Source organism: Chlorocebus sabaeus, chromosome 10, assembly GCF_047675955.1.
Source record: "Chlorocebus sabaeus isolate Y175 chromosome 10, mChlSab1.0.hap1, whole genome shotgun sequence".
NCBI classification, from domain to species: Eukaryota; Metazoa; Chordata; class Mammalia; order Primates; family Cercopithecidae; genus Chlorocebus; species Chlorocebus sabaeus.
The window spans coordinates 125,046,419-125,072,979 of record NC_132913.1 but is presented as its reverse complement, the minus strand read 5'-3'; the positions used below and the strand labels follow the sequence as shown (position 1 = coordinate 125,072,979).

The following is a 26,561-nucleotide window of genomic DNA, read 5'->3' as shown; positions in this document are numbered from 1 at the left end:
GATCTGATACAGACAAGAATTCCAGAGCTGTCTGGGAGACATATGGGGTAGGGCTTGGGCTGAGGTGAGGGACATAAAAGGAGTGAGCTGGGAGGTCATGGGCTGGGGGTTTCCAGACTGAGGGCTGGGGGGCTAAGATGGGAACTTTAGGGATAGGGAAATGCTGAGGTCAGTCGTGGGCAGGTGTTTGAGAAGCCCTAGAGGGTGGCCAGGTGGCTGCTCGCTGGGCCTGGGACCCTTTATTTCTTTATTTGCTTGCATTTGAGACCCCAAAGAACCCCAGAGCTCTTTAATGAGGTCTCAGCCGTAAATCTGAACATGGGTGTGGCCAGAGGACAGGTGGCTGTGAACAGCCCGGGAAAAGTGGGGACACCTGAGAGAAGGCAAGAAGAGGACAGGTGTCGGGGGGTGGACAGAGAAAAAGGACTCAGTGAATGACCCTGAGAAAGTACCAGGGAGGAGGGTCTTGTGGGGAGAAGTGGGGAGAAGCGAAGGAGGCAGAGTGGCCCCACAGCAAAGAAGGGATCGTCCGAGTCAAGGACTGTATCACGGCGCCCACCTGCCAGCTCGTTTGCTTGTGGTCGGTAGGTGATGCTCCAAATCCAATCTTGAACACAGGACTGGCAAACTTTTTCTGTAATGGGCCAGATAGTAAATGTGCCCAGTTTTGTGGGCCATAGGATCTTGGTGGCAGCTGGCCAAATCTGCTGTTGTAGCAGAAAAGCAGCCATGGGGAAAAGGCAGATGAATGCGTGTGGCTGGGCCCCCATGAAACCTCACTTAGGAAGTTAGGCTTTCCTACCCCAAGTGGCCATGACTCTGGGACCTTGGCATTGCATTTGTGATAAAAATAAACGGTGTTCCCAGACCCTCACACATGGCTCCCATCTAACCAGTTTACAAGTTTCAAACACAGACACACTGAACATCAGACAAGGCTCTTACATAGGGACTGTGCATCGGTCAAGGCTCTTCAGAGAAGCAGAGCCAATAGGGTGTGTGTGTGTGTGGAGAGAGAGAGAGAGGGGAGTCTCACTCTATTGCCCAGACTGGAGTATAGTTATGCAATCATGGCTCACTGCAGCCTCAACCTCCAGGGCTCAAGTGATCCTCCTGCCTCAGCTTCCTAAGTAGGTAGGACTACAGGCATGTACCATCATGCATGGGTAATTTTTTGTTTTGTTTTTTGTAGAGATGGGATCTCACTATGTTGCCCAGGAGGCCTTAAACTCCTGGCCTCAAGCAATTCTCCCACCTTGGCCTCCCAAAGGACTGGGATAATAGGTATGAGTCACCTTGCCTAGCCTGAATAATTTTTTCAAAAAATAGAATTTATAAGTAATGTTGGGAATTATATGGAAAAACTCCCACGTTTTTATCTGATGCCACAAGGAGTCAGAGAAATAGCTGCTAATGTGTGCTCACAGGTCTCCTGAAAATGCAGGAGTATCTGCCTCCCAGCAAAACACTTTGAGATTCAAACTTTAGTTTTAAGTGAGAGATTGGAGAGCTCCTGGACGTGTCCTATTCAGAGAGGGTAGGAAACACTTAACTTGGTCAACCCTTGAAGACAAAAGGCTTGCCTCTTGTCTCTACTTGTTTGATTCCGAAGGAAGCCACTCCTCTCAGCACCCCCTCTGACAAAAACAGTGCAGCCATGGGGTCCTGTCTAGGGTGAACCTCAGGGAGGGTGAGATGTGATTACTGTTAGGATGTTCAAAGGCAGCTTTGGAGAGTCTCAGAGGCTCCGCTTAAAACTGGATGGGGCACACAGACATTAGGAAATAACTCTGAGTCGCAGGCTGTCTGAGGGGAGATCATCCATGTAACCAAGGGGCGAGTGGCAAGCTGACCTGTGGCCTCTGCACCCCCATCCTTGGCAGGCATTCCTCATTGGTTGTGACCCTCTGTCCTCTGCACCCCCATCCTTGGCAGGCATTCCTCACTGGTTGTGACCCTCTGTCCTCTGCCCCACTGGATCTGTTGCAGTGAGTGGCAGAGCCAGGCTAGAACCAGACCTCTTCCCTGCCCATCTGGATCTCTGCCTGCTGTCTCTCCCTCTCCCAGCAGGCTTTCTGCACTAGCATCTGAACATGTATCAGATGCTCACTTGCTGCCATGTGCAGGCTCTGCCCTTGACCACAGTGTAATTTCCCCTGGTCTACAGATCACATGGGAACTTGCAGAGTAGGTGCACGTAGGGTGGGGGCTGGGGTGTCTATTCCTCCCTCATTATTCAGCAGGCCATTAGTTCAGTCACTTGTCTGGATGTCTAATTTCCAATCACACCCACAAGAAATAAGCATATATCTGCTCACACCTTGATATAGACCATCCAGAATACACATATGGTTGGTGCCTTAACTGAGTCATCTTTTTTCCATTTCATTCAGGAAAGCAACATAAGAAAGCCAAGAGTGAAAGGAGTAAAAGATCACAGTATAAAGGTCTTCTGTGTGTCCTTCAAAGGTTTACACAACATTGTCCTAAAGGGAAGTCACAGCAGCTTAGCTGTTTCTCACAGATCAGAGGGGCTGGTGGGGTGGCCAGGAGTCATCAGTAAACCCAAATGAGCAGTGCAGGACTGAATGTCGCTGTCCTCTTGCAGGGGGAGTCCACGTGGAGGGTGCTCCTTGTTTCTCACTGGGATGGTGACTGTGTACAGTGGTAAGCGCAGAGCCAATGAGGGACAGGATGGCCGTGGTGGAGGGAAAAGAGTGCAGGGCTGCTCTGTTGCTCTGTCCTGTCCCCTGTTAGGGCTGGTGGGCCACCACAGGTTTCTGTAAAGTACAAACACACACAGGCATATAACACAGACACACATGGGTGTGCACATACAAATACACAGGTGTGTACATGGATGTGCACATCGGTAGACACAAACTTAGATTATACGTTTGTGCACACACGCACGTGGGGCAAGAGAATAGGGTCTGGAGGCAGGGAACCTAAGGCCAATTCGTGCTAACTTCCTAGAACTGAATCAAAATGAAAACCCCACCTCTCCACGCCCGAGGAACAAAAAGTCCAGCGGCTACTCCCTTTGCTATGCCCTTTCCTCTGCATCTCAGATGAAAATGGAAAGTACCTCGGATTGGTCCCCTCCCCCAACCAATCAGACAAGTCATTGGCTAAGTCTTCGTGTGTAAATTTGTAACTTCCCTTCAGCCTCCGATTGGTTGCCTCCTGCGACCAATCACATTGATTGGGTCCACTCCTTCATTTGCATAGGGTATAACCAAGTAACCAATGGGAAACCTCTGGAGGGCACTTAAAGTTCAGAAAATGCTGTAACCAGGCTCCTGAGCCACTGGCTCTAGCCTGTTCCCACTCTGTGGAGTGAACTTCCTTTTCAATAAATCTGTGCTTTCGTTGTGGTAACACACACACTTGGGTGTGTAAGCAGGTACCTACACATGGGTGTGCACAAACACACAGGCATGCACACAGTGCACACAAATGCACACAGGAGTGAATGCAGCCACACACATACACACATGGACAAGTTGGTCAAACGCTGGGTTTGTGTTCTTCACAATATTAGGTGAACTCCCTTGGGGTTTTTTACTTAACCTCTCTCTGCCTCTGTTTTCTCAGCTATAAATTTGGGTCAATGACACAGGCCCTTATCCAATGGGGTGTGTGGACAGCAAGTATTTGAAAATTTAAAGCTCTAAAACACAAGAAGATATTATTCTAATTTCAGAGTATTTATATGTTCAAGCCATCATTGGCAAAGACTTTACTTTTTGCTTTGATTCTCTGGTCTGAATCCTTGTTTGGTTTCTCTCCATTTTCTTTGCTCTGAAGACTTAATATTAACACATAAATCTGACGGGTCACTGAATTTTAAAAACTCCTCAGAGAATGAGAGAAAACTTTACCGCAAAGGTGTGGCTGGCCATTCCTTTCCTCCCGTTGGGGTTTCTCTGTGTCAGCGAGCCTCGGTACACCGATTTCCGACCAAAAGAATCATCATCTTTGCCTTTGGGGAAAACAGGGAGAGGGATGGTGCTTTATCAACCACATACCTAGCCCAAACAAGTGCCTTGGCCTCCTCAGACATTTAAAAGGTAGAATAAAAATGGACATATCCCCTTTTAAGAAGTTTCCACATCACATATTTTTAACAAGGCATTTACATTTCAGGTTTCATGAAAATAAACAGTTTTGCCAACTTCTTTCTCCTTTGCTTTGGAGCAGGCATTAGCGTTCTACCTCACTGTGGCCCCAGAAATCCTCACACTAATGAAACAGCAGAAAGGCCCATTGCACTGCCCTGGTGTGAGGTCTCTGTCTTTTCCTTTTCCTTTTCTTTTCTTTTTCTTTGAGACAACATCTTGCTCTGTCACCCAGGCTGGAGTGCAGTGGTGCAATCTTAGCTCACTGCAACCTCCGCCTCCCGGGTTCAAGTGATTCTCCTGCCTCAGCCTCCCAAGTAGCTGGGACTACAGGTGTGCACCACCATGCCAGGCTAAGTTTTGTATTTTTTGGTACAGACGCGGTTTCACCATGTTGGCCAGGCTGGTCTCGAACTCCTGACCTAAAGTGATCCACCCGCCTCGGCCTCCTGAGATGCTGGGATTATAGGTGTGAGCCACCATACCCGGATTCCTTGCCTTTCCTTTCTGACATGGCAATAGCCCAAGGGGTCTCAGACTCTGACCCCCATCATGGAGGCCCCTCCTGGGGCTGTGGCTGTGTAACTGGGGGCATCTGGCCTCACATCCTAGTTGAGTGTTGGTGTTCAGGTGGCTGGTACAGGCCCTTCTTCACTTTTGCATGTCTTCTGTGGCCTGCCTGACTGCAGCCAGTTGCCAGGGCTCCTGAGAGCTGACTGTGTGCGCCTCTTCCTGACCCCACGCTCGGTGACATCAGCTGGGAACTTTCGATCAGCCAGGGCGGGAGCATTTACGCCACAGAAACTGGCACATGCTACAAGCCAGGCCTTTGTCCCTTTCCTCTTTTGGGAGTTGGCTCAGCAGCATGCTCCTGTTGTGCTCTTCTCTCTGCAGGGTCATCTGGCCTGGCCTGCCAACCCTCCGTCCCTGCTCTGGGACTAACCTCTGTGGAAGGAATCACCTAACTTGAAGGATCATGACTCCTGAGGAGTGAAGTCACATGAGGCCCCGCAGACCCTGGGACGGAGGCCCGAGGACCTGCCAGTGTGTGGGGCTGGCCTCTGTAGACAGCGAAAAGCCCCCTTGGCCACTCTTGGTGGAGGGTGGTGATGATGGCTGGGAGAAATGTGAAGGTCAGGCCTCAACTTTGCCGTTCAGACCCCGAAATGCCTGTGAGCTATCAGGGGGCCGGGGGTGAGCTATTCTGGCCTTGGACTGGACATGAGTGAGGTCTCTGGATAGGACAGAGTCTACCCTTCATGAAACCATTCATACAAAGGATGCAAGGAATTGCCCTTTGTCCTCCTGCTACAAACATGAACCTCTTGGCTGGGCATGGTGACTCCCGCCTGTAATCCTAGCACTTTGGGAGGCCAAGGTGGGTGGATCACCTGACGTCAGGAGTTCGAGACCAGCCTGGCCAACATGGTGAAACCCTGTCTGTACTAAAAATACAAAATTAGCCAGGCATGGTGGTGGGCACTTTTAATCCCAGCTACTTGGAGGCGGAGGCAGAAGAATCATTTGAACCCGGGAGGCGGAGGTTGCAGTGAGCTGAGATCACACCATTGCACTCCAGCCTAGGCCACAGAGTGAGACTCTGTCTCAACAAAACAAAACAAAACAAGAATCTCCACCTGGATTTCAGCCCACGAGACGTGCTGGAAACTCCCCTCAGAGCCAGCACGTGGATCTCCAGGAGCCCCTGCTGGCAGCTCCTTAGCTGGTCATCTCTGGCAAAGTCGCTCTCCTGGCTGGTGATCCTGAATCTGGGATTAGCCCCAAAGGGCCTTGGGCACCAGCTCTGTTCCAGGATTGACCAGAATGTGTACTGGGAGCTCAGGGGGTGCAAAGAGCGATCTGGCATGGAGGTGGGTGGCTGACTGACCAAGGAGCGAGCTGACTGGAAAGAGGGATCAACGTGCTGGGTGTTGCAGGGAGGTGGTGGAGAGCCCCGGGGGAGAGGCTTCATACTGGGCCCCAGAGGACTTCACAGGACAGAGATGGGCAGGGAGGGGGCACACCCAGGCGTGGAGGCGTGTGCTTGTGTGGCGTACTCTGAAACCAGCGTCTGCTGTGTGTTGTTCCACGCATGGGAAGGAGGTGCATCCTTGGGTGGGTGTAGTAGGGGGCCGGCTGACTCCAGTGTGCGACAAATGGCCAAAGTCTGCAGGGCTATGCTAAGAAATCCCACTTCATTCTGCAGGCGGTTGGGAGCCAAGGATTGCTTGTGAGCAGAGGAGGGACACACACTGTCTGCTAGGACTGCAGCTGTGGCAGAGTTTGAACTATGGTGTGTATGAGGACAAAGCTCAGAAAACAGGGACAACAGATCAATGCAACAATGCTTGGGGGCCTGAAACAGCTCCACAGCAGAGGGGCGGGGCCTGAAACAGCTAGACAGCAGAGGGGCGGGGCCTGAAACTCGACAGCAGAGGGGCGGGGCCTGAAACAGCTCGACAGCAGAAGGACAGGGCTCTGAATGGGGATAGGAGCTGCCAGCCTCCGGCAAGCAGTGGCTGGGTCACAAGTTGAGTGAATGAAATGAACACACAGATACCCCAAGAGCCCGACCACATGCTGGGGAGGCCTCACATTCCATTAGTCTAGGACAAAGCTAATGTCCCTGTCACCACCAAGCCTTCAAGGAAGGCTAAATGATGACCCGTACTTTCTGTAAGAAGGCCAGAAACTGTGTACCATGTTAGGACAATTTATGTAGAAAAACATGGAAACACCACCACCATCACCGCTGCCACCAGGGCCACCTTTGCACGCTTAAAGCAGCAAGTTCCAGCTGTCTGGAACACCAGCGTGCTGGGTCCTCAGGGTGACCCGAGTGGCACTGGGAACGATTTTTGGGAGTCAGGACACGAGATATGTCCCACAGATTATGAAGAAACACACAGAGCTGCGACTGGTCATTTTCCTCCCTGGAGCTCATTTCCCAGGCTCATGGGGGTGCGGGGAGCAGAGGGCTCTTACCTTGATTTTTCAGGGAATTACTGAACTTTCTTCTCAGAAGATAGGGCGCAGCCATTGCCTAGAAGAAACAGAGCGTCTCCAGGCTTCATCCAATTGTGATGTTTGGGAATTGTGAACTAAGTTTTGATTTCCTATTGCTCTTCCAGCTTCTAATTAACCAGGCTCACTGTTTTCTGCTCTCTAGCAATATTTGAACTTTTAGCAACATTAGAATGGACATTTTCAATAAATTAAGCACTAAATGCCTGAAATAAGGGATGCTCAGCCTTGGGGGAGCTGCTACATTTGGGTGGTACGGCAGAAGGTGTATATGCTTCTGCCCTGCAGGTCTGGTTCAGATCCCAGCACTACCCCCTTACCACTGTGAGACATGGGCAATTAATTCACTTCTTTTTTTTTTGAGACGGAGTCTCGCTCTGTCACCCAGGCTGGAGTGCAGTGGTGCGATCTTGGCTCACTGCAAGCTCCGCCTCCTGGGTTCATGCCATTCTCTTGCCTCAGCCTCCCGAGTAACTGGGACTACAGGAGCCCGCCACCACACCCGGTTAATTTTGTTTTTTTGTATTTTTAGTAGAGACGGGGTTTCACCATGTTAGCCAGGATGGTCTCCATCTCCTGACCTCATGATCCGCCCGCCTCAGCCTTCCAAAGTGCTGGGATTACAGGTGTGAGCCACTGCACCCGGCTAATTCACTTCTTATACTCTCTGAACCTTGGTCTCCTCCTCTGTAAAGTGGGCCTGTAGCTCTCTTTACAAGGATACTAGAAGATTAGTTGTGTCTAATACGGTTCCCAGGTCCCCGTGACTGTTGGTCCTCACACCTCTCCTCCTGTCTCTTTTCCAATTGATTACCTTGCTATGATGCGATAAGAAATCCATTCTCTGTTTGGCTTTTCAGGGAAGTGAAGAGACAGCCAAATGGCCTAATTCCCCTAGAAATTTCTCCTGGTGTCTGGCACCCTGGGATTTTGCCTGGCTGGGTTTGTGGGTGGCTCCCAGAGGTGCTGCAGAAGCTGTCAGGCTGGGCTTCTGGGGACAAAGGTGGAAGCGGCCCCCCCCAGAGAAGAGCATGGGTGTCAGGCATGGCCTGGGCTGAGACCCTGCTGTCACTTCCTGTCTGTGATCTGGATCAGGCTCACCCACTGCCCTGAGCTGGCTGGTTTGTTCATCAGTACAACAGGGTTAATAGCACTGCCTAGCCGCTGGGTGCTGTAAACATCATGTGGAAAGATGGACTTTTGAAAACACGGGTGTCACTGTGAGGAACTGCCAGGGTTGTGATGAGGAGTGGCTAGGTGTTCCTCGAGGCTCCCTGCGGCGCTGGGCTGCAGGTAGGGCCTGAAGTTGAAGCCCATCCCTCCTGGGGCGCTGGCCATGGCACCCCTCATCCTACTCCTAACCACTCCACCTGAACGCAGGGAGCTCCTCCCTCCCAGGCTGGCTCCGCCCTCTGTGCATTGCCATCTGTGGGTCCCGCAAACCCCCGCAAGTCCTTGTGCCATTCTGAGCACACTGGCTCCTGGGTGTTTCCACCTTTGGCAGCCAGCGCCTCGGTCTCCCAGATGGAGGCAGTCCCCAGGCCACTGGCCCGCTGTGCCTGTTCAGGGACGGGCAGAAGTGCCTGGGAATGTGTGTGGCCCAGGGCCTGGCCCTTACTCAGGACTGACGGGTGTGGAAGGGATAAGTGCTGGTGGCCTTGCTCCTACATGGAATGAACTCTGGGGTGTGAACTGCATGGTCTCCAGAGCCCCCAGGAGTGCTGAGCCACAGGCAGCCTGTGTGGGTTTGCTTCCTTCCTTTCCTGTCTCACTTTCCCACTCCCCTACTGGGCTTTCCTGAATTTTCAACAAATGCATCTACACAAACCCAGCTCAGTGTGTGCCACTGAGGAAGCCAACCCATGGGAGTTGCCACGGTGTTGTGGCAGCTGTGTGGGCACGGCAGCTGTGTGGGTGGCTTTGCAGACACAGGAGCTCCGCCACCTCGTGGACTTGCCACACTGCTGGAAAGGGGTGCAGTCTTCCGCCTTCGTGCGCTGTCTGGGCTTGGATGGAGTAACACATACCTTGGCCTCACTTGAAGGGTCTGCAATGGGGTCCTCTGGTCTCTTGCCAAGTTTCCCAGCCACTCGAGGGACAAATATCTAGAGGACAAAGAAGAAACTTTACGTTATTGTTTAACCTCCGTCCACAGGGAGGAGCACGGGCATGTGTTAGCTGGATGTAAAGATGGATGCTCTCTACGCACGCTCGGTCGGGGACGCTGGGACTGCACGGCCACCTCCAGTATGCCATTCCAGGGCTCTGGGACTAGGGCTGCCAGACTGTGCAAATTAAAAAGCAGCATACCCAGGGAGCTTTGAATTTCAGATTGTGAAAAGAAAATAAATCTTGGGACTCCAAAAACACTAAGCTAAAGGGAAAAGTCAAGCTGGGAACTGCTTAGGGCAAACCTGCCTCCCATTCTATTCCAAGTCATCCCTCTGAAGCTCACCTGCAGATCGGATTGCTTCCTCTCCCCTGTTGCTTAAGTAAAAACGCAGACTCACTGAGCCAGACTAAATTGTGTATTCAGTGAAAGGCTGATCAAGAACTCAAAATAATGTAACCTTTTGCCTCTTATCTACTTATAACCGGGAAGCCCCCACTTAAGAGTTGTCCCACCTTACTGGATCGAACCGAGGTACATCTTACGCATACTGATGATGTCTCATGTCCCCCTAAGGTGTATAAAAGCAAACTGTTCCCCCAACCACCTTGGCACAAGTCTTAGGACTTTCTGAGGCTGTGTCATGGGTGTGTCCTTAACTTTGGCAAAATAAACTTTCTCAATTGACTGAGACCTGTCTCAGATATTTTGCGTTCACAAGACCAACAGCTAATTTTTTTCGTGTAAGTCCCAAATGTTGCATGGGGGCATACTTTTACTAGATTATTGTTGATCTGAAATTTAAAGCTAACTGGGCATCCTGTATTTTCCGCCATGACCCTGTCTGGGACTCTCCTAAGGACATCTTCCATTCTTTTGCCGAATGTCCTCATCAGGGTGGTTTTGTCTGAAGATTCCTGATGGGATCAGGAGAGGAGGATGTTGGTCTGACATGAGCAGCTCCTCTGATGTGAGTCTCCTGCGCCATCCCTTCTAGTCACATCCATCTTCACGTTGCAGCGGACTAAGGCTTTCAATAAGAGGCAATGTGATTCAGGTGGCTCCTTTTGGATTTCACACTGTGAGTGTGTGTGCCTTTCAGATCCTCAGAGCAGGGCTCAGAGTCCCCTCATAAAGAGCTTTTGGTAGAAACAACAAATAATAAACAAAAATGAACCCCAACAAAGGTACAGTTGAGTAACTGGCTATGAGGAAACTCGGGCCGGATGTTCACGGGAAGGGAGGTGAGGGGGCCAGGATCCTGCTGTCAGACCCCAGTGGCATGTGTGCTGTGGGGAGGCCTCGGGGGGCACCAACTCAACTGAGGTTGCTGTGTCCCCCTCACTCACCACTGTGCCCCGACTCACCACTGCCCCCACTCACCACTGTGTCCACTCACCACTGTCCCCACTCACCACTGTCCCCACTCACCACTGCCCCCACTCACCACTGTGCCCCCACTCACCACTGTCCCCACTCGCCACTGTCCCCACTCACCACTGTCCCCACTCACCACTGTCCCCCTAAGGGAGGAGACCACCCCTCATATTGTCTTATGCCCAATTTCTGCCTCCAAAGAAAGAAGTAAAAACTAAAAGGCAGAAATGAAATCCACAGCCCAGCGCTGTGCCCTGAGCCTGGTTAAAGATAGACACCTGACCTAACCGGTTATGTTATCTATAGATTCCAGACATTGTATGGAAACGCGTTGTGAAAATCCCTGTCCTGTTCTGTTCTGATCTGATTACCGGTGCATGCAGCCCCCAGTCATGTACCCCCTGCTTGCTCGATCGATCACGACCCTCTCACACGGAACCTCTTAGAGTTGTGAGCCCTCAAAAGGGACAGGAATTGCTCACTCGGGGAGCTAGGTTGTTGGATTCGTGAGTCTTGCCGAAGCTCCAAGCCGAATAAAGCCCTTCCTTCTTTAACTCGGTGTCTGAGGGGTTTTGTCTGTGGCTTGTCCTGCTACACCCCAGTTACCACTGTCCCCACGTACCACTGTCCCCCCCCACATACCACAGTGCCCCACTCACTATTGTCCCCCCACTCACCACTGTCCCCACTCACCACTCTCTCCCCACTCACCACTGTGCCCCACTCACCACTGTCCCCCCCACTCACCACTGTCCCCCCACTCACCACTGTGCCCCCCACTCACCACTCTCCCCCCACTCAACACTCTCCCCCCACTCACCACTCTCCCCCCACTCACCACTGTCCCCCCCACTCACCACTGCCCCCCCACTCACCACTGCCCCCCCACTCACCACTGCTACCCCCACTCACCACTGTCCCCCCCACTCACCACTGTTCCCCCACTCACCACTGTTCCCCCCACTCACCACCGTCCCCCCACTCACCACCGTCCCCCCACTCACCACTGCCCCCCACTCACCACTGTTCCCCCACTCACCACTGTCCCTCCCCACTCACCACTGTCCCCCCCACTCACCACTGCCCCCCCACTCACCACTGCTACCCCCACTCACCACTGTCCCCCCACTCACCACTGTTCCCCCACTCACCACTGTCCCTCCCCACTCACCACTGTCCCTCCCCACTCACCACTGTCCCCCCACTCACCACTGTCCCCCCACTCACCACTGTCCCTCCCCACTCACCACTGTCCCCCTACTTACCACCGTCCCCCCACTCACCACTGTGCCCCTACTCACCACTGTCCCCCCCACTCACCACTGTTCCCCCACTCACCACTGTCCCTCCCCACTCACCACTGTCCCCCTACTTACCACTGTCCCCCCACTCACCACTGTCCCCCCACTCACCACTGTCCCCCCTACTCACCACTGTCCCTCCCCACTCACCACTGTCCCCCCCTTACCACCGTCCCCCCACTCACCACTGTGCCCCACTCACCACTGTCCCCCCACTCACCACTGTGCCCCATTCACCACCGTCCCCCCACTCACCACTGCCCCCCACTCACCACTGTCCCTCCCCACTCACCACTGTTCCCCCACTCACCACTGTCCCCCCACTCACCACTGTCCCCCCACTCACCACCGTCCCACCACTCACCACCGTCCCCCCACTCACCACTGTGCCCCACTCACCACTGTCCCCCCACTCACCACTGTCCCCCCCACTTACCACCGTCCCCCCACTCACCACTGTCCCCCCCACTCACCACTGTCCCCCCACTCACCACCATCCCCCCACTCACCACCGTCCCCCCACTCACCACTGTGCCCCACTCAACACTGTGCCCCACTCACCACTGTCCCCCCACTCACCACTGTCCCCCCCACTTACCACCATCCCCCCACTCACCACTGTGCCCCACTCACCACTGTCCCCCCACTCACCACTGTCTCCCCCACTTACCACCATCCCCCCACTCACCACTGTCCCCCCCACTTACCACCGTCCCCCCACTCACCACTGTGCCCCACTCACCACTGTGCCCCACTCACCACTGTCCCTCCACTCACCACTGTCCCCCCACTTACCACTGTCCCCCCACTCACCACTGTGCCCCACTCACCGGGAGGTTTGACTTCCTCCGGGGCTTTCCCGAAGGCTTCACCGTGAGCCCCGCGGCCCTCAGGGCTGCAATCCTGGATTCGATGTCTGAAACCTGCGAGACGACAGCAGACAGACAGACGGCCCCTCAGACAGACGCTCGAGGTCCCACCTCAAAGTCATGGACAGGAAGAGCAGCTGCCCCCAGCTCACTCCTGGAGCCAATTTTACTTGTGTTTTCCCTTAAGATTGGCGTCCCAGTCACATGCCCGTCTTGGTGGTCCCCTTGGTGTTTGTCTTCCATGGTTGGTGAGAAGGGGGTGTTCCTTGTGAGTCACCCAGGCAGGAGGAAGGCAGGATGGGGGGTGTTTTCTGGAGTCTCAGGGAGTCTGGCTCCCATGAGGGACTGGAGGAGGGGCCGTGACTAGCAAGGACAGTAGTGGCTACTCTTCACCTAGCAGTCAGCCACCCCCACTGGCATCATCCTTGCCCAGCCCCCCTTCCACTCCTCCCTCCTTAGGCCCCTCCTCCCACAGCAGCCAGGGGCAGCTTCTGGAAATTAGAACCAGGCCCCATCACCCCCTATTCAGATCCTTCCGGTGGCCCCCAGGGGCCTTTGCCGTCCACCCTCCTCACACTCTCCCTTCATCACTCTGACCCAGTCTCAGGTTTCACGGCTAATCCCTGCACGCACCAAGCTCACCACCACCCCAGGGCTTTGGCACACGCTGCTGCCTCCACCCGGACTCCTGTCCCCTGGATTTGCCAGGTTGGCTTATTTTCCTAGTATCCGTCCTGACCCGAGCACTCTAGGGGCTCATCTTCACTGACTGTCTTAATCACACCTTTCATGAACCCAAAGGATCATGTTTGTTTGTTTGCTGTTTATCTCCTTCCACTAAAAACAAGCTGCAGGAAGGCAGGGGCCTTGGTCTAAGACACTCGCAGCTGGATCTTCCGTGACCTACACAATGTGGGCTACATTTATTTGCAAAGCAAGAAGGAAAACATGAAGGGAAAGTCCAGAGCCTGACTCGCTCCCCTTGAACAGCTCTAGGGGACATGCTCTTTGTCCTCAGGGAGTGACAGACACCTGCTGATGAGAAGGGAAGTGGAGGCGGGTCGTGGGGGCTGGCTGTCCCCACAGTCTGAGGGGCAGAACTTCTCCTCTCTGTAGGTCTCCAGGGAGGACAGAGCATGCCCAAGTCACCTCGGCTGTCCCTGGGAGGCCTGAATGCTTTGACTCTGCCCTTTGACTTCTGTGCACTATTGATAGGTTCCAGACCCAGATTCAAGCTCTGCAGCCACAACTCAGACTCACAGATGGCCCTCGGGACAGAGTCCAGTGCTGAGGTCTGGGGCTCTCCTAAATTCCAGGCCTGCTTCTAGGTCCCCATCCTGGTCAGGGATTGTGTGTTCATCACCTTTTTCTTGGTGGAAACCCTGCCTGTACCTCACCAAGTTGAACAGGAAAAAGGGAAGGGGTGGAAGGCTCAGTGGGTGGTGAGCCAGGTGAGTCCCACAGAAACCCCCAGGATCATGCTTGGCCTTCAGAGCTGTGCATGCTGGGTCAATGGGGAGGGCCCGATGTGAGCTGTCAGATGGTTAGAGCTGTCAGATGTTCAATGCTTGGGTGTGGTCACCATCTGTGTTTGCGGAACCCAGTGCTCCCCTGTGCCTTCTGGACTACCTCGCTCTCTGCCTGCTGGACTTCTGAGGCCGTCACTGCCACTCTGTCCTCCAGCTCCGACAGCTCCTCATCTGTGGTCCTGTTGTGCTGGACGGGGTCCCCAGGGCCCTGGGAGCTCTTTTCCTGTCTGTTGGTTTGATGGGCAGCCACGCTCACCTATGAAAGAGAAGGACAGAGGCTGACCGGCAGCAGGAGGGAGTGCGGGGTCTCACCCAGATGGGGACTTGCCATGACGTTGCTCTCCTCTCTGAATCCTGGGAGCTGGTTTCACAGCTGCAGAACCCATCAAGGGCCCTTGGTGTGCCCCTGTGGGTGGCTACCTCCCTGGGGAGGGCAGTGGCCAGCTGGGACTGTCCATCCCTGCCCCTACCTCTACAGGGTCCTGCTGAGACCCCTGGGGAGTAGTCTCACCTCTGGGTCCGCCTGGGGGACAGCCCCAACTGATTTGCCCCTGTCAGGCTCTGCCTTTTCATCCTTGGCCTCCTCCTCCTCGGACGAGGTCCCCTGGTCACTGACGTTGCTGGTCAGCTCCTCCAGCTTCTTCCTCAGGGTCTCCTCCTCTACATCAGCCTCCGTGCACACTCCAGCACCTAGACCCTGACAGAACAGGCCAGTGGGCTTGGATTCGGCTAGTCATCTGGAGCCGTGGAGCTCCAGGGCTGGCTCTGGGAGATGGGCCTGGGCCCAGCACACCTAGGGTTTCTGCTGAGCTCAGCTGCCTCCCTTCTCCATGCTGGCTTGTCCAACGTGCCCCACTGGGGCCCAGTCCCAGACCCCAGAAGCAGGCTCTGCAGGGCTGGGGGCTCCCAGGGAAAGCTGGCCACCACTCCTGGCTATCTAAGACCCACTGTTTTTTTCCCTTCTCATCCCTTTCATTTAAGGGTGCCTCTTGTTTATTCCAGGCTGATGTCTTCACTTTAGGGATGGGGAGAGAGGGGTGTGGACTCACAGATCTCTGCCCACTCTCTCTCAGGGAAATACACAGACAGCCTTGGTCAGGTCCAGCTCTAGGGGCTGGAATCTTCCCACGCTCTGACCAAGGATTCATTTAGCAGCTGCTGTGGGACACTCCTCTGTGGCACACGGCTCCTGATCACATAAAACCAGCCACTGGACTGCGAGTTCCCTTGTGGTTCCCCATCAGGCCGTGTGCCCTTCGGCAGGTCACTCAACCCCTCTGCGTCACAGTTCCCTCAGCTTTAAAATGGTAATGACAGCAGTATCTAACCTGCAAGTTCTCATACAAACTCAGTTCAATAATCTATATAAAATCCTTAAAGGGTCTAGTTCCACTGGCCACCTTGTCTGTGGGCAGGAGGCAGGGAGGTTAAGGGCAGGCTTTGTCTGTTGTGGATGCTGGCCTTTCATGAAGAGTTTTAGGCGCCAGCTCTCAGAAGGTAACAGAGTTATGTGATAAAAACACAAAATTATCCCAATTGCCTCTTATAGCTAACACTGTACTAAGGTAGGCGGTGAGATTTAAAGCGTCGCTCAGTTTGGCTAAGGCAGCTCCACTCTTTAAAGCTTGCTTAGGCCAAGAACCTTGCAGACATCCTGACTCCTCTTTTTCTCTCGTTCCAAATATCCATTCCTGTTGGCTCTGTCTTTGCAAGGCCCCCGGGATCGGACTGCCTCGCACCACCTTTGCTGCGATCCGGTTCGACCACCACCTTCTCCCAGCCGGCCCTGCTGTCTCACTCCCACCTCCACAACCTGTTCTCAGGAGGACGGCCAGAGCAACCCCTGTGCCCTCAGCCAGCTGTCTTCTGCTCAAGCCTCCCCATCCCTTCCACGGGAAAAGGCAGAGCCTGGACCATGGCCTGGGAGGCTCCATTCTGTCTGACTCTGCCACTACGTCCAGCTCCAGCCTCTGCTCCCCCGCCTGCCCCTGCCTTGCCCGTCTCGGCCAGGCTGTCTCCCGCAGCGGCTCCCTCCTTGGGACCTTAGGAGGGGCTGCAACACTTGATCTTAGATAGCCACACGGCGGCACCTCTGCCAGCTCTTTGGGCAAATCTCACGCTCAGTGGGGCGCCCTGACTGTCCTGGTTGAAATGCCACCCTCACCCCAAAGACTTTCTGCCTTGACTTATTTTTCTCTACCTTCCTCCATCTCCTGACCTGTGTTCCACTTGTTGGTTGGTGAAGGAAACCAAAATACACCACCCCAGAATGGACTTCTGGGACGTATTTCCAGCTGTTTATTCAGAGAAGTTGCAGATGGGATCGCTCAGAAAACCTGTCTTTGTGTGTGTTTGGGGGGGTGGATTTTGTCTGTGGAGGAAAGCTATAGGGGTGAGCTGAACACCAGACAGACGGGCTTTCTCTGAGACCCCCTCCAGCGGTCTTAAAATGACACTGACAGCTGACACTGACACGTCAGACGGAGACGCCGCCAGCACGGGCTGCTGCCGATTCTTCAAGGGAAGCTCCTGGTTACCTGAGAGATTTTTATCTCCATAACCAGAGCCCTTCCTCCCCTCCCCCTCCCGTGACCTTGTCACCACTGCAACCCCTCAGGAAGCCCCAAGCCCCATCCGTCCTGTCACCTTGGGTGTAAACCTCAGTCATCTGTCCCTGCTTTGAGTCCCACGTTCACAGGACCCCCGTGTTCATGTGCACGGTAACACGTTGTTGGCCTTTTCCCTGTGACCTGTCTATGCTGAGTTCCCTTCAGCAGACGCAGGCCCTGCCCTCCTGGGGGAAACTTGATGTTCCTGCAGTTGCGTGTTTCCTGCCTCCCCTGAATGGAATGCAAACCCCATGAGGCCCGCGTTTTTGTTGACTTTGTTCATGGCCACCTTCCCACCGTCAGGGGCCGGCACTGGGAGCAGAGTGGCTCCCTGTGTCTCCCGACTCTTCCCAGGTGATGAAGTCACACAAGTTAGCAACATGGCCAGGAAGACGGCGCCCATTCACTTGTCTGCCCGTGTACCTGTCCGTTCACTCAGCCATCCCACATTCCGAGGGCTTTCCCCTGGCCCCATGAAGTCGACTTTGACATGTGAGGTGAGGGCCGCCCAGAGATGCCACCTGGGGAATTTTAGTGCCACCCTTCATCCCTTCCTTTGGGAGCCGTCACCTCCACTGACACTGGAGGACTGGGAGGGAGGGAGGGCAGGCGCCTCCACCAGGAAGTTGCTCACAGCCGACGGTGCCCCTGGGTGGCATCGATCCCTCCCTCACCCATCAAGCTGAGGATACGACGCACGATCATCTAATTTTCTATTTGGACGAAGCCTATTGAGACAGATCGACAAGGCTGGCTGCCTGGGGTCTCACAGACGAACACCAGGGGGATAATTAGATTCAGTCAATGAATAAGCCGTATGTTTTAGCCGGGATGCTTTTCCATGAGGCTCCACTTTCCTGACAAAGCCCCACATCACAGAGGCCCTCGGTGGAAAGATTGGGAGTGACATTCAGCCTGTAAACGCCGCTGGGTCTGATATGAGCTGGACTTTGTCCCAGAGTGCACGGGGCTGAGCCACTGCAGAATCCCCGTGAGAAACGGAAGCCCAGCACCCATCAGGCGGGTCGCAGCAGAGCGACGGGGTGTGGGGGTGGAAGCCGGCGGATGCCTGGGAGAGGGGTGCAGGGATTGTCTTCACTTTGTAAGCCAGTAAATAAACTCACACACACAAACCTACACACACAACACATGCACACGTATACACATGTATGTGTGGAAAACACATGACAACATACGTGTGTGACAGGGACCTGAACCAGCATGATGGGACACAGCCAGGGTGACTAACTTGTCCTTGTTTGCCAGGAATTTCCAGGTGCAAGCCCTGAGAGCCCCTAACAGGACACTGGCCACCCTAGATCCAGCCCCCTCAAGGTGGAGGGCTTGGCTGCCTCTCAGGTCCAGCTCCTTGACGGCCCAGAGGGCCATTCCTGAAAGCAGCGTCCCCTCGCGGGGAGTGTATGGGCAGTGCAGGTCCCATGTGGAGTCTGTTACTTCTGACTTACTAGTCCCTGGGCTGAGATTTGTATGAGCAAAAGGCCAAAGCCAGGAGCTACCAGCAAGAGCCACGGCAATGGTGGCCGCCCTTTCCCTCTGCAAGGGTAACTCGTTTCTGGGTGGGCTGGAGTTAGGGCCAGGCAGGCTATCAGACGGCGGGTCCCAAGTGCTGCCGAAGGCTCAGCAGGGTGGGGAAGGAGTTGGGCAGGGAAGGGGTAAAGGAGGTGAGTGACAGATCTCCAGTGTCTACCTGAGACGCAGAGCTGAGGCCCAAGTGGGACCTGGGTCAGTGTATAGCAGGAGGCTGGGGGCGGCCTGGGGGCTGAATGGTTTGATATGGGCCATGGGGTCCGATGGGGCTCTGGAGCTTGCGTTGGGGCCACTCTGACTCCAGTGCAGGTGAGGGCCCTTCTAGAGGCATCCCGCGGGAAGCAACGCTCTCCCCAACCTCCCTGTGCTTTCAGCTGGTGCTCTCCAGCCAGTGATGGGCTGAGTCTCACTCATGAGAGCCTGGGCCTCAGTTTCTTCATCTATAAATGAGGGAAAGAAATGTCTACCTTGCAGGGGTACTGCAGGATTAAATGAAATGATGGCACATGGTCAGCCTAGCCCTAGCCACCTCTAAAGCACAGAGCACAGTAACCCATCCCCTTACAGATAAAGGCAGCTATGGTCCCTGCTGGACACATGGCATGTGGGCTGGGCTTGAATCTCCCTCCGCTCTGGCTGGGGTCAGAGCCTGTGCTGGCATAGCCCTTGGGGTCTAACTTGGGGCCTGTGTGCTCTGCTTCCCACTTGGTCTCATGTCCTCAGCCTGAGCTTCACCCAAATCTGTTTCTCTGGAGCCCTGGCCCCAACAAAAAAGAGCAGCTGCAAACCTAGGGTGCTACAGGAGTGTCCTGCGGTAAATCATTCAAACTTAAAGCTGCGGGAACTTCAAATGATTGGGAACGTTGAGAGCGATGTGGCTATGTGGCCTGAGTCAAGTAGCATGGAGCTTCAGTTTCTGCTTTTCCCTGTAGACGATTAGGAAAGACAGAGTGGTGCCAGAGATGAGATCTCTCTAAAGATCATTACCCCTACTCATGGAGTGTTAAAGCAATCTTCCCCGAATTAGTAAGCTGTAACTTATTGAATTGCTACAGTGCAATTACAGGCCTTGTATGGAAAATGCTGCAACACTGAGAAACTTCTCTGTTTCTGCCTCTATAAGTGAAACTTTAAATTCTCCACTTTGGAGTGCTGACCCCTTTCTTTTGGAGTCTGTGTGGCCCAGAAGGCTATCCTCAAACTTTGTGGTCAAAGAAACTCAATACTTAATCATATTTTCTAAATCTCCTTATCTCGGTGCCCAGGTGCTAGATGTGTGGCTGTGACTCAGCTAGAATGGAGGACTGGGTCTCCCACTCCCTCTGCACCCCCGGCTGTCTGTCTGCCTGTCTCTCAGCCACAAAAGCACACACACACACACACACACACACACATATGCACGCACACTCCTGCAGCAGGCCATGGTTTGTTTTACTTACTCCCCATCAGGTTGTCTTGGTGTGCTGCTCTGGTTTGAATGTGTCCCCTAAAGTTCATGTGTTGGGAACTCAATCCCCGGTGCAATAGTGTTGAGAGGTGGGACCTTCGAGAGGTGATTAGGTCATGAGGGCTCTGCCTTCATAAATGGATTAATATCATTATTGAAAGAATGAATTTGTTATTCATTCCAGGGTGGTTGTTGTAAAAGCAAGTTCAGTTCCGTCTTGCTTTCTGACTCTCCTGCCCTCTGTCACCATGTGCCATGTGGTGACACAGCAACAAGGCCCTCACCAGATGCCACCCCCGATCCTAGACTTCCCAGTCTCCAGAACCATGAGCCAAATACATTTCTGCTAATTATAAATTACCCAGTCTGTGGTATTTTGTTATAGCAGCATATAGCAGACTAAGCTGTGCTGATGATACATTCACAAACATGGTGCGGAAGGAGACTCCACCCTGCTTTGGTGCCTAGATCTCAGAGGCTGTAGGGCCAAGAAAGTTTCCTCTCATCTCCAGTTATGTCCCCTGGGAAGGCTGTTACACCTGTGTGCCCTCCAAGTTCTCTCTCATTCAAGCTCTGGGCATGAGGGGTGGTGGCAGGCCTGGATGGGACAGACGACTTCACTCAGGCTACATGGTGGGAACCTCCTGACTCTCTGAGAACTGCACACAGAACTTAAGCTTACAAACAGCAAAATCTCAAAAAACTCTTCTCCCAAAAGCCCATGTCACACCTCAGTCTCCTTTAAGGAGCTGTGGGGGCCCTTTCTCCTTGCCCAGCCCCTGGTGTTACCTTGGCCAAGGGAGGCAAAACTGTGTTCTCCAGGTAGGTCAGCAGGCGTTCCACAGCTGAAATACGCTTATTCAACTCAAAGATCTGTAGCAGAAGGAGAGAAACAGTGGGCAGAGGACCCAGCGCACTCCCACCAGCAAGACACTGGCACCCACCACCTCAGAAGCACCGAATTCCCAAGAAGTAGAAGGAGAGCTAAGGCCACCACCCATGACATGGCCTGGGAAGGTTAACTGTGAAACCCATTTCTGACACCACGAGTTCTGGAACACCAAGCAAAATGTTAGAGCAGAACCAAGAGCGGAGAGTGGGACAGTGAAAGTGGCAGGAGAGGAGCCAAGTCCAGCAGGACAAGGAGCTGAACCTGGAAGGCTGTGATGTTGTCATTAGTGTGGACAGCCACTGTCACTGCCGGTACTGAGCAGCACAGGAAGATATCAGTTAATTACGCTACAGTGATCAAACTAGCAAGAGCCTTGGGTCACTAGTAGGCTAGGAGGCAAGGCACTTCAGGTGACAACGTAAAGGGACCAGAGGTACGACTTCCTCATCCCTTGAGTCACCAGACTCTTGAGTCACCCAAAGTCTATTAGCTCCCAGACTGAGACATGAGAAATCAATTTTCTAGTTTTTTTCCTCGCTCAGCAGATGCATCTTTCCTGCCATTATCTCATTTACAGCTCACCTGGCTTTAAAAGAGGGAAGTGGTGCTGTGGAGTGTTAAGATGCTTCTGTATTGTTTGGTTGGTAATTAGTTGAATCATCACAGCACCAAGGGCTTTGAGTGGGCAAATCTCCCCGAAGGACATGATTGGCTGAGAAATGTCAACACCAGGATTTCGGTTAGACCTCGGCCCACGCCTTGAGTGGCCACTAGTAACTGAGTCACCCTCTGGTCCTGTTGAGCATCTGCAGAAGCAGAGATCAATACCCTGGGGAGACAGCCCTGGGCACACAGCCTGTGTCTCCCGGAAGAGTGGGCTTGGCACACATGCGGACTCAGGAGAGGGTAACAGCTCCCCAGCCAGTGCCTGACACCATCACTGGGAAATGTCACATCCAGAGCGGAAGAGAGGGGAAAATGCACACGGGGAGAAACTGGAAGCAGGATGGAGGAGGTTGGGGTTGCGGGAAGTGGGCAGGAGCTACAGGTGGGTGGTGGCGGCAGGGAGCCAGGGAGAGGCCAGCAGGGAAGAGTGGGAAGTGAGCTCAGGGTGAGTGCACGCTGCTTTCTGACAAGGCCCTGGCTGTGTCCAGGCTCCCACACTGAGGAGGTGACCAGCATGGACACAATGAGTATGATGCAACCCCGGCTTCGGGAGCGCCAGGCCCCTTTCAGACAAGCCCACATCCAGATGCAGCAGCTCCTCGGCGACTCCTGAGCGCCCAAGTGGTGTGGGGGCAAATGCAAACACACTGGAAAAATCAGGCGCTCACTCTGCCTGCTGAAAATAGAGAAGAGGCCGGCTGTGGCGGCTCATGCCTGTAATCCCAGCACTTTGGGAGGCTGAGGGGGGCGGGGGCAGATCACCAGGTCAGGAGTTTGAGATCAGCCTGGCCAACATGGCAAAACCCCATCTCCACTAAAACACAAAAATTAGCCAGGTGTGGTGGCGGGTGCCTGTAATCCCAGCTACTTGGGAGGCTGAGGCAGGAGAACCGCTTGAACCTGGGAGGTGGAGGTTGCAGTGAGCTGAAATCATGCTTTTGCACTCCAGCCTGGGTGTCAAGAGCAAGACTCTGACAAGAAAAAAAAAAAAAAAAAAAGAAAGAAAATAAAGAAGAGACTTCTCACTGCCCCCTTGTCTTTCAGAGCTTCTTTCTCTGCTTTTTCCAAATAAATCTAAATCTTTAAAATGGCTAAAAAGCCTCTCTGTAGTCTCACAACTCCACCTGGGAACTATGTTTTTGAAATGGAAACATTCCTGGAGATAACCCTAGCTCCCACTCCCCAAGAGAGGGTGAAGAGGCTAACGTGGGTGGGCACCTTGCTTCAGTTTGCAAAACTAGCTCCCATCTTAAAGACGTGTGAGAAGGTTGCTTTTCTTCTGGTTAAAGCCAACACAGTGGTCTCCGGTTATGATGCTGGAGCGAGGACGTACACTGCGATCAAAGGCGCCATCAGGTCCTCTCACTGGTGAGGACTGGTAATGGTTTGTGCTGAGAACTGTGTAGAATGGGCTGGGTCTGCTGGGCTGCATAAGGACTGAGAGCACTTCCTGTCTTTGCAATCTCTCAGCGGATTGCCTGGGGCATGTGCCATACTCTGGTTTGATGCTTGTTCAAGAATAAAACTGTCTTCTTTCTCTGCTACCTTTATGGAGAGATTTTCTGGGTAATGAAAAGATTTTGGGTTTTTTAAAAAATTAAATTTCTCCAAGAGTAGCAACTGCTCTGGGGGGAGTAGCGTCACTCAGACCCGGGTGTCTGACCCTGCATGGGCACCAGTTGTCAGGATTATCACTTTACTTAGATACATACGGATGGAATACTAGGTATGAACCCCTTGTGCTTTCAATTCGCAACAATACCAAAGTTTAAAGTTTACAAATGCAATACAGACACTGGCTAGGGATTAAAACAAACCAACAAAATGTGTCACTGGTGACACTTTTATGGGAAACTGTTCGTGTCTGTAGCCTGAGCATGCACGAATGGCCCCGCGGCCAGCCCTCGGGAGTGAGAGGGCGGAGGGTACGTGCCAGGGTGGTTTCCTCTCCCGTCTCCCATCTCAGCCCCCTGGAAGCTTCCTTCCTACCACACGTTTATGCCATCTTGGGCCTTGTCTGGGCTTGAGCAATATCTACAGGGAGTCTTTTCTGATTACCCCTCATCTGGAAAGCTGTGGCTGTAAATACAAATGCAAAGGCAGGCAACGCACAGCTGCCTGACTCCTCAAAGGAGCCGTGATAAAATACGATTCCTGAGAACGCTCAGGCTCTGAGGGCATGACTGGGAGTCTTGGGGTTGATGGGCAGATTGAGAGGGCTTCCTCCTGGGGTCCCATGGCAGTCACTTCACAAAGGCCCTCTAAGAGTCTGTCTGGGTTTTTTCTCTGAAGTACAGAATCGCTGCTGCGTTTGGAGCTTCTTTCTGTTGCTTAATTTCCTCCACATAAAGATGCATGGGAAACAATCTAAGTGAAATATTCGTTGAGGTTGTGACATTAAATAATTCAAACAAAGCTGTTGGAACTTTAAATTCTAAGTCTTGAGAGGACATGTTTCATAGCTGAAACTTCTACCTTTTTTTTTCCCCCTATAAATAATTAAGACCAAACAGGATTGGAGATAAGGGCCCCCCAGGTCACTGTTCCTCCGCAAGGATGTGATCCTGCTAACATTTCTACAGAAGTGAAACCTTCACTAGTCCACTTGGGGCCCTATTTGTTTGGAGTCTGTGTTTCCGGGTGGCCACTCTCAAGCTTTTGTTCTGATAAACTCGATTTACTAATACTTATTTATATTTTCTGAATCTCATTATTTAGGGTTGACAAAGTAAATACAAGTTCATAGGAATAAATAAAGAGAAACAATTCCAGAGGCAGGATATACGAACATGAACTAGAGAATAATTCCAAGCAAGTATAAAAGATAATTGATTTCAGTGGGGCTGGATACCACGATACGTATTTTACTAAAGGCTACTAAAGTTGCTAAACTAAAGGTTTACTGAAAATAGACAACTTGATTCTCCTCTTCATCCCATTGTCTTCAGACTAGGAAGCTAGGAGATGCTCAGCCAGCCAAGGATCTGCCATGAGTCTCCACCTGGTCACACTGGGGAGGTCTCTATCCTGGCCACACCCAAGAGGTCTCCATCCTGGCCACACTGGGGAGGTCTCTATCCTGGCCACACCCAAGAGGTCTCTATCCTGGCCACATCCAAGAGGTCTCTATCCTGGCCACACTGGGGAGGTCTCTATCCTGGCCACACCCAAGAAGCCTCTATCCTGGCCACACTGGGGAGGTCTCTATCCTGGCCACACCCAAGAGGTCTCTATCCTGGTCACGCTGGGGAGGTCTCTATCCTGGCCACACCCAAGAGGTCTCTATCCTGGCCTCACCCAAGAGGTCTCTATCCTGGCCACACTGGGGAGGTCTCTATCCTGGCCTCACCCAAGAGGTCTCTATCCTGGTCACGCTGGGGAGGTCTCTATCCTGGCCACACCCAAGAGGTCTCTATCCTGGCCACACTGGGGAGGTCTCTATCCTGGCCTCACCCAAGAGGTCTCTATCTTGGTCACACTGGGGAGGTCTCTATCCTGGCCACACCCAAGAGGTCTCTATCCTGGTCACGCTGGGGAGGTCTCTATCCTGGCCACACCCAAGAGGTCTCTATCCTGGCCACACTGGGGAGGTCTCTATCCTGGCCACACCCAAGAGGTCTCTATCCTGGCCTCACCCAAGAGGTCTCTATCTTGGTCACACTGGGGAGGTCTCTATCCTGGCCACACCCAAGAGGTCTCTATCCTGGCCACACTGGGGAGGTCTCTATCCTGGCCACACCCAAGAGGTCTCTATCCTGGCCACACCCAAGAAGTCTCTATCCTGGCCACACCAGAGATATCTCTATCCTGGCCACACTGGGGAGGTCTCTATCCTGGCCACACCCAAGAGGTCTCTATCCTGGCCACAATGGGGAGGTCTCTATCCTGGCCACACTGGGGAGGTCTCTATCCTGGCCACACCAGAGATGTCTCTATCCTGGCCACCCTGGTCCTCCACTGTCCCCTGCAGCCACAGGTCCCTGGATGGACTTGGCTGAGTCGGTTCTTCCCCTTTTCTCAGAGTAACTGTAGAATGTGCCAAGAAAGCCACTTTCTGATACAAGGAAGAACTGTCTGGACTGTCTAGAGCTCTAGAACTGGATATCCTTTGGCCCAGTGATCCCAGTTTCCCAGGGTATAAGACTAAGAGAGGAATGCTTTCCGGGGTCCCCCAGTGGCCGCATGACACAGGACACTTGCAGCCGAGACCCTACCCTCCCTGCAGCTTCCCTGAGCCTGGGGGACCTCACTGCCTGTCTGTGAGTAATGAAGTTGCTCTGCCCGACTTGTGCGTATTCCATGTTTCAGAACTAGATCTGCGAAGGCAGGTGGTAGAGGCGTGAATGTTGCGGCACCAGATCTGCTCTGAGTCCCTGCCAGGGCTCGGCACACCTGCAGCTTCCAGGTCCTCTTGGGATGCAGAAACTGCAGGGCCCAAGCCAGTGACTCCCTGATCTGAGTGAAAGGGCACTTCCTTGCATCAGGGCCTTGCTTGCTGTTACATCAAAGGAGTTCTATGCCTCAGGAACTGTGGGGCCAGTGGGTGAAGCGGCCATAAGTAGTCTCCATGCAGGCCTTCTCAGGGCCTTTCATGCCCGGCTATGCTCAGGGGCAAGGGTGCTTCTTTCAGAGACTAAGCAGGCCCTCAAGGAAGCTGGTGCAGGAGAAACTTCCACCCAGGGTTGAGGAAGCTTCCAGATGACACTACAGTAAAAAGTCAGCCGAGGACACTGACTCCGGAGAGATGCTGAATTCAGAAACTGCACTTCTGCCCCGTGGACACTAGCCCAATTTTAGAACCCAAACACCTGCGATTCCCCATATTGCTACGCTAGGAAAGGCTCTTTTTGAAATTCTGGTGCCTGTTTACGGCAGATCATTTCTCTGGGTGCAGAAGCAAAGTGACAGGAGGTTGGAGGAGCCCCCCACCTATCATGCACACGAAGGTTTGGCCCTGTGCGAACAGCCACGGGACAGATTTCCTGCTGAATGAGAGCTCAGAAAAGCCCGGGGCCCACTGCACACTTCTCCTTGCTGCCCACTCCTGAGCCAGTGCTGGTCTAGTGAC

The 26,561-nt window shown here is 53.3% G+C and overlaps 1 protein-coding gene across 6 annotated transcripts in view; it reads right to left on the bottom strand.

Moving 5' to 3' along the window:
• Positions 1-2,352: 2,352 nt before the first annotated feature.
• Positions 2,353-26,561, bottom strand: part of MLPH (melanophilin) — a 66,376-nt gene continuing 42,167 nt past the window's right edge. For 2 of the 6 annotated variants that reach the window (XM_073020162.1, XM_073020163.1), the window contains exons 9-16: positions 20,725-20,808; positions 14,843-15,028; positions 14,432-14,587; positions 12,764-12,856; positions 9,173-9,250; positions 7,107-7,164; positions 3,885-3,985; positions 2,353-2,780 (exon numbers count right to left, since the gene is read on the bottom strand). In XM_073020162.1, the coding sequence (XP_072876263.1) occupies positions 2,754-2,780; positions 3,885-3,985; positions 7,107-7,164; positions 9,173-9,250; positions 12,764-12,856; positions 14,432-14,587; positions 14,843-15,028; positions 20,725-20,808 (783 nt within the window). In that variant the 3' untranslated portion in view covers positions 2,353-2,753. The other 4 variants (XM_073020164.1, XR_012094344.1, XR_012094343.1 and 1 more) reach the window with 4 other exon arrangements.